The following is a 13,046-nucleotide window of genomic DNA, read 5'->3' as shown; positions in this document are numbered from 1 at the left end:
GAGCTGAAAGTCAATGACTCCTTACTTATTTACTTTTTTCTTAACCCAAAAGAAAACATCTGTTCTTTACCAAATGTTTGGTCATTTGTAACGTTACGCTGTATAATATTTTAATAAACTTATTAGTAAAGATGTTATTTCCTTGTGGATATACCATTAATTTCATCGATTGTTTACTTTTTTAACACGAAGGATTTTTCCTTATAATACAAGATCTGTATTACTCATGAGTATGTTTTCTGCTCTAAGCCGATAAAAAAACATTTATCATAGTGAATTATTCGAATGTATATATTAACACAAAGTTTGCAAAAAAATATTAGATATCGTACATCCCGGTCCTGAACTATCAGTAATTCCAGAGGCGAAAAAACTAAAAGAGTTTAAAAATTCACATCTTTGCTTTAAACGTAGAACAATTATAAAATTGTTTTGCAAAAGATATTTCGTTAATAAATAAATTGATATTTTAGTTATAGCGGAGAATTGGGTGCATATTTGTTCGGATACAAATTCTTTTCAAATTAAAAACACTTGGTCTTGGCAGTGAGAAACTGAAAAAAATTACAGATTTTTTTTTTTTTTTTAAAAATTGCAATTTTAAAATCTATTTGGGCATCTTGGCTTTTATAGTTGATGCGATGGATAATAATAAATATCCCCACATTCTTTGCTTTCATTGACGCTCCTTCAAATCACCGCTGCTTTTGTTTGTGTATATTGGTTTAGTTTCAGTTGTCAAAAATAGGAGGGATACGGGACTGTAAAATTTCTCAAAAGCTGTTTTTTTATAACTGTTTCTGTAATAAAAAGTATTATTCAAATTGCTCACAAAAATATGGATATATAACTTAGAACATCCCAATTTTGAATAATGTACAAAATAACTAGTACAAAGACCTAAACATATGTGTTACAAATAGATACCAATATGGAAATATCCTCGAAATTAAGATTTTCTATGTCATCAGGAGTGTTTAAGTATTTGTTTTGGAACCATAGTGGTTCCAAGAACATGTATGGTGTGTGTCAGATTTCATAAATTTGTATATTTTTATTGTAGTGGACTATGCACAGAATGGTTAAGAACAGTCATAGTTAAAAAAAATTTGTAAATAAATTTGTAATATATGTTAATTTGAAATTGCTACTAAAATTATATTTTTTATCATTTTAGAAAAGCTATGTATGTAGATAGATGTATGACTATTAAGGTTATGTATTCAGTTATTGTATAGTTTTTTTTTTTTTTTTTAAGTTGTATGATAAAGTCATAGAACTTCAAGAAAACATTATATAGCATTTGGGGATATTTGTGTAGCAGTATCTGCTTGTGTCAATTACTATCACTGAGGTGACAGAGATTTTAAATTTGCCTATATTTTTTTAGAAAATATCTTCAGGTTTGCAACAAATAGTTTTTTTCTTAAAGATTTGAGTTGAAGCATGCGGGATAGACGAGCTGGTCTGAAGCAAGATCTTGTGCAAAAGACTGAGTGAGCTGTTGTAATAAGATAAGGACCTTATTTGCCTTTGGGCAGCAATGAATTATACCCTTTGAATAAGTCTTCTTTAGGGTTTTTTTTTTTTTTTTTTTCATGGGCTATTGCCCAGAAACTGTCATGACTTGGGGGTTTATTTTGATTTAGATATGGATACAGAAATCTTCTCTGCAGAGTTGCCACTCCACAGGGAAAATACAGGAAATTTTGTTTCTTATTCAGGGTTGCCACTCCACAGGGAAAACCTGGAAAATACAGGGAATTTGAAAATCACCTAAAATAACAGGGAAATGCAGGGAATTTTGATTTTTTCTTTACAAACTGGGAAAATACAGGGAATTTTGTTTTTTTATTTTTGTTGTTGTTGTTGTTACTTTACGTCGCACTAGAGCTGCACAATGGGCTATTGGCGACGGTCTGGGAAACATCCCGGAGGATGATCCGAAGACATGCCATCACAATTTTGATCCTCTGCGGAAGGGATGGCACCCCCGCTTCGGTAGCCCGACGACCTGCGCGCGAAGTCGAGCACTTTACGGTAGCACAGTTTAACGAGGACCAATACCGCACACCCTCGGTCCCTACGCAGGCTGATCCAAGTGGTCACCCACCCGCACACTGACCGTAGCCAGTGATGCTTGACTTCGGTGATCTGCTGGGAACCGTGTCTTAACGATCAGTCCACTTTTAAAAAATGGTGACCACTCAAAGCGTAATATATGGGATATTTAACCATGATATTTCAGCTATACTGAACTATTTAATTTATTATAGCATTATTTAAGTCTGTTCAGCTGTTTTTCCAGCAATTGAAACTAATAAATATAGTTAGCCCATTATAGCTGACACAAGAGCACAGTAATTGTTGTTTCCTCTTAGTATATTGCATATAACATGTACAGGGAAAACAGGGAATTTTTTTTCCAGATTTGAGTGGCAACCCTGTTATTTTCATCTTTTAAAAAAATAAAAACCACTCTAAATGCAATCTATGGGTTGTTTAAGAATAATATTTCAGCTGTATTAAACTATTTCATTTACTATGGCATATTTTTTTTAAGTATGTTCAGCTGTTTCTCTAAGGTTTTTCAGCAATTATAACTAGTATAGTTAGCCCAATACAGCTCATACAAAAGCATGATTGTGTTTTTCCTCTTTATATATTTTTTGTATAATATGTGCAGGAAAAGCACAGGGAATTTTTTTTTTCAGATTTGAGTGGTAACCCTGCCCTAGTATTTTTAAGTTTCAATAGAAATATGGTGTTTTTAAGTATTCAGCTCCTCTTAAAGGAGAAAGTTTGAAAGCAACCTTTGCCATATTCTTTGAAATTTTATGATTTTTATTTATTTCTTTATTTTTGCACCTTTTAAACATTTACTATTTGATTATGGTGATAGTGAAAATGACTATGCAGTGATCTAATTATCTACTATTACAGGATTATTTTAGCTTTATAATTCAAATGGAAGACAGCGGTATTGAAAGTGATTCTAAGAGTGCTTTATTTGCTGCTGACTCTACAATGAATGCTGTTGGAGCACAGAGCACTGAAGATAAAATAGCTGAAAATATTGAATCTGTTAAAACTTGCTCCTTGAATTCGGAGGTGATGGAATAAGTATTTTGATGTTTTCTGCTCTGTTTTACAGCTTATTTTTAAAGAAAAGTACTTCAGATTTATTTTTGTACTGCAACGCTTATCAATATTGCTATATCGTACCTCAAAATGCACAGCAGCTATTTTTCCAAAATCACATTAAGAAATTTAAATCCATTCAATGTAATAAGAATGAACAAACTCTTGTTATTTTTTATCCTTCAAAATTTTTTTTTAAAAAAAGAAATAAATTTGTTTACTTTTACTGTAATTAAAGTAAAATACTTACAACTTTTAAGAATCAGACTGGGTTTCATATTTGAAATGTTTTATTTTGTTGAAATTTTCAGGATAGGATCAGGATTGACTTAACATAAAATTATTATCAGGATTAACTTTACATATTAGGTGAGGCAATAATTATTTTAATATTTTTTGCTCTGTTTTGCAGTTTGTTTTTTAAAAGAAATTATTCCCGAGTTTGTGCTGCAATGCTTAGCAAATGCTGTATCGTGCCTCAAAATTTACATCAGCTATTTTTCCACCACCATATTAAAAAATTTAAATCTATTCAAGATAACTATAATTTTTTTTCCTTTTTTTTACGAAAAAAAAATTTATCAAAATTTTGAGGGTCAAAACAGATTGAATGTTTACAAAAAAACATCAATTTATGCATGGCAAAATGTTTTGCAAAACGAGTGGACCACTACATTGACCATCATTTTGTATTCTACTTCTTCCACGCTAACTATTAAGGCACAAATATTTATATTGGATCTTTGCCTTGTTAGTCAACGATCATTCAAAAATCTTTGAACTAAGGCTATCAAAATCTACTTGTGCCAGCAGTCAATAGCAATGAACAAGACTGAATGAATGAAAACTATCTAATGAGTAGTGCCTAAGGAAATCATGACATGTATGGTGTACATTTAGTTTGACTATAAATGTTGCAAAAAACTGAAATTTCACGCAACTTCAAGGTTATTAACTATTTTCTCCTTCAGGGAACAGTATTTATAACCATTGTTGAACAGCCGACCCAACTTCTGGGTTTACGACTACTAATGTTCAGTCCCGTAGCCTTGTAATTTTGAACCCAATTCAGAAGACAAGGGAACTCCTGGATCAAGTATTATGAGAAATTGGCCTTCGTGGAGGACTAACCCACATTTGCGTTACATGGAGAGGAAAATCTCCCTTGATTAGACTGACAGAAAGAGTACTCTAACTTATGATCCGTCTACCACTCAGGATATTTTACGTCAGCTCTGTCAGTGCAAGGCGGGTGCGAAATCAACCAGTCATCGTTGGGATTCGAACCTGGTTCAGCTCATTGGAAGGCGAATGCTCTATCCCCTAAACCACCGGGGTTCTCAGAGAACAGTAATGAAATTTGCTGGAAAAAAAGCCTTGATTATAACATAAACGATATCAATTCCTATTTGTATTTTAATACAGCCTTTACTTAGTAAGTCCCTTAATTTTGATTAGTTAAATACAGAAACAGTTAGGGAAAAGCTGTAATTTAGGTTTAAAAATGTAATTTTGGCGAAATATGGATATCTGAAGTCGGCTCCTTCCCCTGAGGTGGGCTTTATTCTCTTGCTAAAATTTACTGAGGCAGTGGGTTACAAATTGCTATCTAGACAATTGATATTATGTTTGACATTTAATTTTTTATGTTTCCATTTTTTTGTAAACATAAAATTGTGCATTTTCATGAGTTACTGACAAAAACTCAGTTAAATGGATTAAGAAAAATTATAGAAGAAGAAAGAGAATGCAATTTTTTTAGCAATCAGAGCTATTGGCATTTTAATTTGGCTAATTATTAAAAATTGCTGTGATGAAATAAATTCAATTAATATGGCTACAATAATATCTTAAAAATTCGCTAATTTTTATAGATATTTCTTTCTTCTATTTTTCTTTAATGAAAAGAAAAACTTTCTAGCAATAATTTAGTTTTTAACAAACCTTTTCCCAAAACTCCAACAACAGGACCTCAGCAATAAATTCTTGATGTCTATAAATAAAATCTAACCCTTATTTATTGAAACAATGATGAATATTTATTTTTATAGGACAATGAAACTGATGTTGTATGTTTCAAAGGAGGCTACAAACCTGTCAAATATAGTTCTACAACATCGTTACTTCAGAAACGCCTAGGTATGGATGGAATTTTAACGCTTTTATTTGTAATAGAAGTAATAATTGTTTGTAATTTTATTCATTATTATGCTGATTTTAAATCTACTTGTTTTTCAATTCCTACTATTAGTTCACACTCTCCCTATATCTTGTTCAAATTTTCAATCGTTCATAAGATACTTTTTATTCATCCACTCAAGTTCAAATACATTTTAGACTTTATTCAATTCCTACTATTAGTTCACACTCTCCCTATATCTTGTTCAAATTTTCAATCGTTCATAAAATACTTTTTATTCATCCACTCAAGTTCAAATACATTTTAGACTTTATTCAATTCCTACTATTAGTTCACACTCTCCCTATATCTTGTTCAAATTTTCAATCGTTTAATAAAATACTTTTTATTCATCCACTCAAGTTCAAATACATTTTAGACTTTATTCAATTCCTACTATTAGTTCACACTCTCCCTATATCTTGTTCAAATTTTCAATCGTTTAATAAAATACTTTTTATTCATCCACTCAAGTTCAAATACATTTTAGACTTTATTCAATTCCTACTATTAGTTCACACTCTCCCTATATCTTGTTCAAATTTTCAATCGTTTAATAAAATACTTTTTATTCATCCACTCAAGTTCAAATACATTTTAGACTTTATTCAATTCCTACTATTAGTTCACACTCTCCCTATATCTTGTTCAAATTTTCAATCGTTTAATAAAATACTTTTTATTCATCCACTCAAGTTCAAATACATTTTAGACTTTATTCAATTCCTACTATTAGTTCACACTCTCCCTATATCTTGTTCAAATTTTCAATCGTTTAATAAAATACTTTTTATTCATCCACTCAAGTTCAAATACATTTTAGACTTTATTCAATTCCTACTATTTGTTCACACTCTCCCTATATCTTGTTCAAATTTTCAATCGTTTAATAAAATACTTTTTATTCATCCACTCAAGTTCAAATACATTTTAGACTTTATTCAATTCCTACTATTAGTTCACACTCTCCCTATATCTTGTTCAAATTTTCAATCGTTTAATAAAATAATATTTTATTCATCCACTCATGTTCAAATGCATTTTTTTTAATGCAGTGGATGACACTTGATGTTAATACAGTTTTTTCAAATATTAATTAAATAAGGATGAGCGAAAACGAAATGGAATTTTCTGATTGGTTAAGCGTTAGTCATTGTTTTAAATTTTAATATAAGCGATTCAGTTTTTCACATATTTTAAAAATAACACAAGTGATAATTTCTAACTTTCGATATCTAAACAAAAAATAGTTTCCTGCGCACATTTAAATATTTTTTTATTTTATATTCACTGTGTCAGATAAATTCAAAAAGTACATTGCATAGTAGCACGTGTGGTCTGCATCACCAAATTTATACTTTTATAGTTGTCTGATACCACGTGCCTTTTTTTTTTCTAATTTCTACTATTTGTTCAAACACTCTCCCTATATATATTTATATATCTTGTTCAAATTTTCAATCGTTAATAAAATACTTTTTATTCATCCACTCAAGTTCAAATACATTTTCTTTTAAACTTGTAGTGGATGACGCTTGATGTTAATACAGTTTTTTCAAATATTAATTCATTTATTAAACTTAATTGATTTTGGATTAGATTTTGAATTAAATTTTAGAAAAAGTTTGAAGTATTCAATAAAATGTTACTAAAATAGTAGTAGGAATTGACTTTAAAAATTTTTTTATATTACTTGTTATGTATTCAATTAGCTAAACTGACATGATTTAACTACAAAAAATATTTCTAGGCTAATGAAATTTGAATTGGTACTTATTTTTTGTATAGGAGGAATAGAGTTTTTGCGAATTTCTTTTCTCTTATTGTTTTCTATGAATTATTTAATTTTACTCATTAAGCTAATTTCAGATTTATTTATTTTCATGTTTTCACCTAGCTAAACTTTTCGTATTTTAATATAAAAAATTTATAAAAGAAATTAGAATTAACACTACTATACACATGTTTTCTTCTATAGTATATTTTATTAAGCTCTATTTTACAAAAAATATTTGTGTATGTTTCATAATTTTATTTAAGATTGTAAAGCAACTTCATAATTTAATGTTTAATAATTTTTTATGCAGAAAAACAAATTCTTCAAGCAAAAAAGTTCCGTTTAAGAGAGCAAAGTTTAGAAGGTCTTCCTAAAAAACTCCTTCCATATAACAGGTCAGTAAGTCATTTTATCTTTATCTTGTATGCGTTTTGTTTTTATCTTCTATTTATTAATGTCAAAAGAACTATAAATAATTCTGGTTTGACAGAGTTTTAAAAACATTTGTAAAGACCATGATTTTTATTGTAGCAATGTTTTAAACTGTGCAAAATTGCATATTCAGAGATGTTTGAAATTATATTAGTTGACAGAGTGCGAGCAATAATAATCTTATTACATTTTGCTCCCAAGGAACCTTTTTCTTCTTGGCTATGATTTATAAGTTTCTGATAGTGACTATGAGTAATGCATTAATCTGGCCTTATAAAATAAAGAAACTATGTGGAGTGAAATTGATTGATTCTAGTGTGCAAATCATCCTGAATATCACATGCAATCTTGAGTATTAATGTGCAAGGCATATTTAAATGTATGCCTTGCATATATATTTGGTAATTAAACTGTAAATATGGTATGAGGACTGTAACTTACCTAGAAAAAAGAAAAAATCGGTAATAAAACCATTTAATTTTAGGGAGAAGTAAAATATAAATTATCATCAATTATAACATTTATTTACTTGAAAGAAAATTCGCAAATGTCTATGCGTGTTATAATTTTTGAAAAAGACAAAACAGTAATGGTTTGTCACAGATGATTTACCTCTCCCGAAAAAGAAGAAGAAAAAAAAGCTGGAAAGAAGTACTTGTACTCAAGGTTTTTTTTTTTTTTCAGAAGGGGAGGGCTTTTAACAGTTTTTTGGTAAAAAAGAAAAGAAATAAAAAAACTCAACAAGAATTTAAAAATTTGCTGCTTCTAATTTTATTACACATACTGTTAAGTTTTTTGTTATAACAAACTGTTATAACTATATTATAGTTAGTGTACTTGCAGCTTTATGATAAATTTATGATTGAAAAATTTACTAAGCTAATGGAAACATAATTTGTTTAGAACATTTTTTCCCTACACATTAATTAATAACGATTTTCTATTATTAAAAGATAGTGGGATATTAAATATTAGTTTTTTAAACTTTTTAAAACAGCTCTTGCACCTGAAACTGGATTGAATTAAATAAAGCTGTTATATGTTTTTACTATAAGATGATGGCATATAAAGACTTTGAAGCTATTTTCTAACTTCTTACTTTAATTTTAAAATATTAGTCGAGCTTTAGACTGTAAAACCTGTATATTATGCCTAAATACTCATCCATTATATCATTATGCACTTTATGATCTTAATATTAACACTGTTTATAATCTTTGTGTTATTATTATATTCCTTTGAGAAGTTGATCATAAGATTGTTATCTGTGCCTTGGTATTACTTATGTTAAAGCTGTTCATTTTCATTATCTTTGAATTCTTTAATATATATATGCTACTGCTACATACGACATACAGTATTATCTCATAATACAGTATCAATCAGAACAAGCAACTCTCCAAAAACAACCATGTAATACATTTTATGGGTTACTCACTTAATGAAGCCACTTCCTGAGTGATGTCACACTTTGTTTACAAAAACACCTAGAATAAATGTTGGGAAAATATTAATTTATTAAAAAACTTAATTCGCCTAATGACATGTTTCAAGCGCTCAAAAATAGCCACCCATTTTCTAGATTTGCCAAACATGAGAAGAAACAAAAATGATTTGAAATATAAAATGCAAAGTTGCCAACAAAAAGTGGAAATAATGGTGAAAAACTAAATTAGAAAAACTTTAGCAGCGGATGTGAATAAATATAACAAGAATAAAAATGAAAAAATAGAACAAGGAAAATAACTGTGGCTGAAAGGATCAAATCAGGTTTTAAGGAATTTCTATGCGCTATGGAGAGGTGTTGTGGAAGATGGCTACTTTTACTCTCAACCAAAATCTACAATATGGATGTTTTATAAATATATATAACCGTCATTGAACAACCGACCCAATTCTGGTTTTAAGACTACCAATGTTTAACTACATATCCTTGTAATTTTGATCCCAATCCAGAAGACAAGAGAGCTCTTGTGTATTGATTTGTTATGGAAGCATGAGGACTATGCAACGCAACAGATCTAACGTGCACCAGTCACCATTTACTACACGGGGAGTCTACACCGGCAGGAATCGAACCCACGATCTCTTCGGTATGGGTCCAGTGCCCTACCAACCAGGCTATCTCTGCCCAATGAATATATGGTTGACCGTGTAGAGCTAACTCCAGATGGTGCTAGGCATTAAAATTTGCTGTAAGACTTCTGAGTTACTACTTCCGATTGATTTCCATGCCTAAGCTTGCCATTTAATATTATTTTATTTGTAGTCTTCACAATATTAAACGTACTTTCAATTTAATTTTCAGCGAAACAAATAACGAATGAATTCCGAAGACCCCACAAGCATGCTATGATGCTGCCCAAAAAATAAATCTGGCAATATTTTACACTATTATAACCAAATAAGGAATAGCCCCAAAATTTTAGCAAATCTTACACTTTATTTATGTTATGATATTAATTTTCTTAAATTTGTGTCAGACTCACAACCTCTTAGAATTTTTAAATAGCAGAAATCTCTTATGAATGGTAAAATTTTGCTTAAATTTGACCAAACATCACAATAATAAAACTTCCTAGAATATTAAGTTTGTTCACATATCCCCTCGTAAGCATGGCCTAAGCGGAGGGATACACCGGAAGTTTTTGTAAAAATTTCTTCCGGTTTTAGGAAGCTTGTTATTGTTTACATTCAGTCAACAATCCATGTAATGGAAGGAAACAATAGGATTCCCCATAATCGAATCAAATTAAGTTGCATTATGTCAGGTTGCTATATTGTGATTGTACAAAAATAGCACAAATAATGACACACAGCTTTAATTTCATAGATTAATAATAAACTGTTTTGCATATTTTAAATTTGTTTTACACTTTGTGCTCATCTTTAGTGGATGTTGATACAATGTTTCAGCTGTAATTGAATTATATATGTGCTAGGTTGGGAAAGAAAAACAATGCATGCTTGCTAATGTACAATTAAGAAATAATATTGTAACTATAACACATTTATAATGTGAATTAAAATATTTATTATTTTATAGATTAAATGTACCTAAAACTCAGGCACCTGTGGTGTCAAAAACAGATTCTCACCCTTTAGTTTCATGGGAAAGTGACAGGTATGAGTTTAAGATTTTTATTATTAAGTGTTTACTGATATAAATTATTTTTGTTACAACAAGTGAAGAGAAATTTCTTTATTTTTTAAAGGAATTCTTTTTTTAAATATTTAATTATGTTATTCATATATCAAAACAAAATATTTGATTCTGATGTTTATACTTTTTATCTGTATTTGAAAATCCTGGTATATATTAATATAAAATCTAACAAACTTTGTACTGTCAAGGAATTTTATTTTAACTCCAAAAATCAGGGAAAGTTGCAATTCTTTTACAAGAACCTGGAATATTCCTATATCATACCTGGAAAATAACCTATCTTAAAATTGTCAGTAACAGTAATCAGTTCGTGAGATTCAAGTTAAATAATTCAACATCTATTACAATTATTTGTTATAAAAATTTCATATTTTAGTCAAACTGAAATGTTCCCTTCCTCATTTAGTATCTTTTTTACCCAGAAAATACTAATATTTCACATTAATATAATCAAATAAAAGAATCAAAGTTTTCTGATGAAAATATGGTCTCAATTTTAATTGAAATTTACCTGGAAAAGAAGTCATGGAATTTTTTTTCTGAAATTGAGTGGGAATCCTATCTAAATTAACAATAGTTTAAATCTCTTAAAAATTTTCATTTAAAATATTATTGGCTTAATTTCACATTTATGCTATTATGATTATTGTTTATTGGCTTTTTTCTGAATAAGTTGAATATAAGTTATTCTGAATAGTTGGTTTTTTACAGCAGCAGTTCCCAGTTTTGTTTAACTATGGAACCCTAAATGATAGATCCTTTCTAAGCAGAGCCCCAGCTTTATAAATAAAGTTTCTTATCAATTAAAAACATAATAACCAATAAGACTACTTTATAGCTTGAAAATTATTTCATGAGAAGAATATTTTTTCACTTTTTTAATAAATATAGTCTTTAAACTAGGGGTTTTGTATAACAGCTGTTTTGTCCAAGTTCAAAGTGGCATCTAATCAAATTCTTAATTAATTTTTTAGTTTGAAATTGAATAAAATAAGCATATTTTTTTTTCTCATTGAAATAAAAATTTATTGTTTGTTACGTTGAGAAAGAGTTATCAAGGAAACATATTTTTAATTTAGTTATTTAATTATGATTTGAAAAAAAATAGTGAAAAATGCAATTTTTTTTAAATATAATTGCATAACATTCTCTTAATTTATTCAATACTTTGTTGTTGTAATTATAGATTTCAAAAATTACTGCTGATTAAAAACAGTCCTTTATCTTGGAACCTTGTTAGTATTCTGAAGAACCTTAGTGTTACAGGGAATTTCTCTCCTGTTTATATTTCTTTGTAAATATAAAATAAATTTGAGAGCAAAATAATTGTTTCATTTTTACCTGTCAACTTGTCTGGTCCCTGAGACAATAGATTATGTGAAATAAATCATTTGTTTATCTTGCAGTGAAGATGATCTTGACTATCACCCTATTACAAAGTCTTCAGTGAAGGAAATTTCTGAACAGCTGTTGAAAGATGGTTACAACTTGGACTTGACACCTGATGATGAAGACCTTGATCTGATTCCACCGCCAAAGCCAGTCTCACAACGATGCATTTGCTGTTCTGTAAATTGTACTTGTCTTATTCAGTAATATTCTAGTCAGGTGAATTATTATTATGCTCAAATAGTAAGGAACTTTTTCTTCTAATCTTAAACAATAGGGAAATCTTGCATTCATATTCTCTATTCATTAAATGCATGATGAATTTAAATTATCCATTTATGCTTAATTTATACCTTAAACAGGGTTGCCACTCTATAAGGAGAACAAGGAAAACCTGGAAAATGCAAGGAATTTAAAAATCACTTAAAATAACAGGAAAAATGCAGGGAATTTTGAGAGTTTTTCTTTAGAAACTGGGAAAATACAAGGAGTTTTGTTTTTTATTTTCGTTTTTAAAGAAATGGTGACCACTCAAAGTGCAATCTATAGGATATTTAAGGATGATATTTCAGCTTTACTAAACTATTTCATTTACTTTAGTATTATTATTATTTTTTTTTTTAGTATGTTCCGCTGTAACTTCTTTCTTTAAGTTTTGCCAGCAATTAAAACTAGTATAGATAGCCAAATATAGCTGACACAAAAGGGCAGCAATTATGTGTTTCCTCTTAATATATTGTGTGTAATATGTACAAGGAAAACGCAGGGAATATTTTTCCCTGATTAGAGTGGCAACCCTGTTAAAATTCCCTGTTTCTAACAAGGCTTCCACATGGTCAGGAAGTCATGGAATCGTCAAGGAATTTGATTTTGGGGTATAAAAAGTCTCAGAATTGTCAGGGAATGAGATTTTGGACAAAACTTTGAAAATGAATAAGTTAAAAAAAATAAAATAAAAGAAA

General features: G+C 29.3%; 1 protein-coding gene across 1 annotated transcript; it reads left to right on the top strand.

The window, feature by feature from the left end:
- Window positions 1–12: 12 nt before the first annotated feature.
- Window positions 13–13,046, top strand: LOC107455181 (protein FAM219A). Its single transcript, XM_016072660.5, has 6 exons — window positions 13–230; window positions 2,944–3,111; window positions 5,193–5,280; window positions 7,408–7,492; window positions 10,576–10,653; window positions 12,102–13,046. The coding sequence occupies exons 2-6, from the start codon at window positions 2,968–2,970 to the stop codon at window positions 12,289–12,291; spliced, it is 585 nt and encodes a 194-aa protein (XP_015928146.1). The 5' UTR covers window positions 13–230; window positions 2,944–2,967; the 3' UTR covers window positions 12,292–13,046.

The sequence above is a fragment of the Parasteatoda tepidariorum genome, chromosome 7 (assembly GCF_982258835.1).
Source record: "Parasteatoda tepidariorum strain Cologne lab strain chromosome 7, Ptep-v5.0, whole genome shotgun sequence".
Lineage (NCBI taxonomy): Eukaryota > Metazoa > Arthropoda > Arachnida > Araneae > Theridiidae > Parasteatoda > Parasteatoda tepidariorum.
This window is presented reverse-complemented; position numbering and strand designations above follow the sequence as displayed.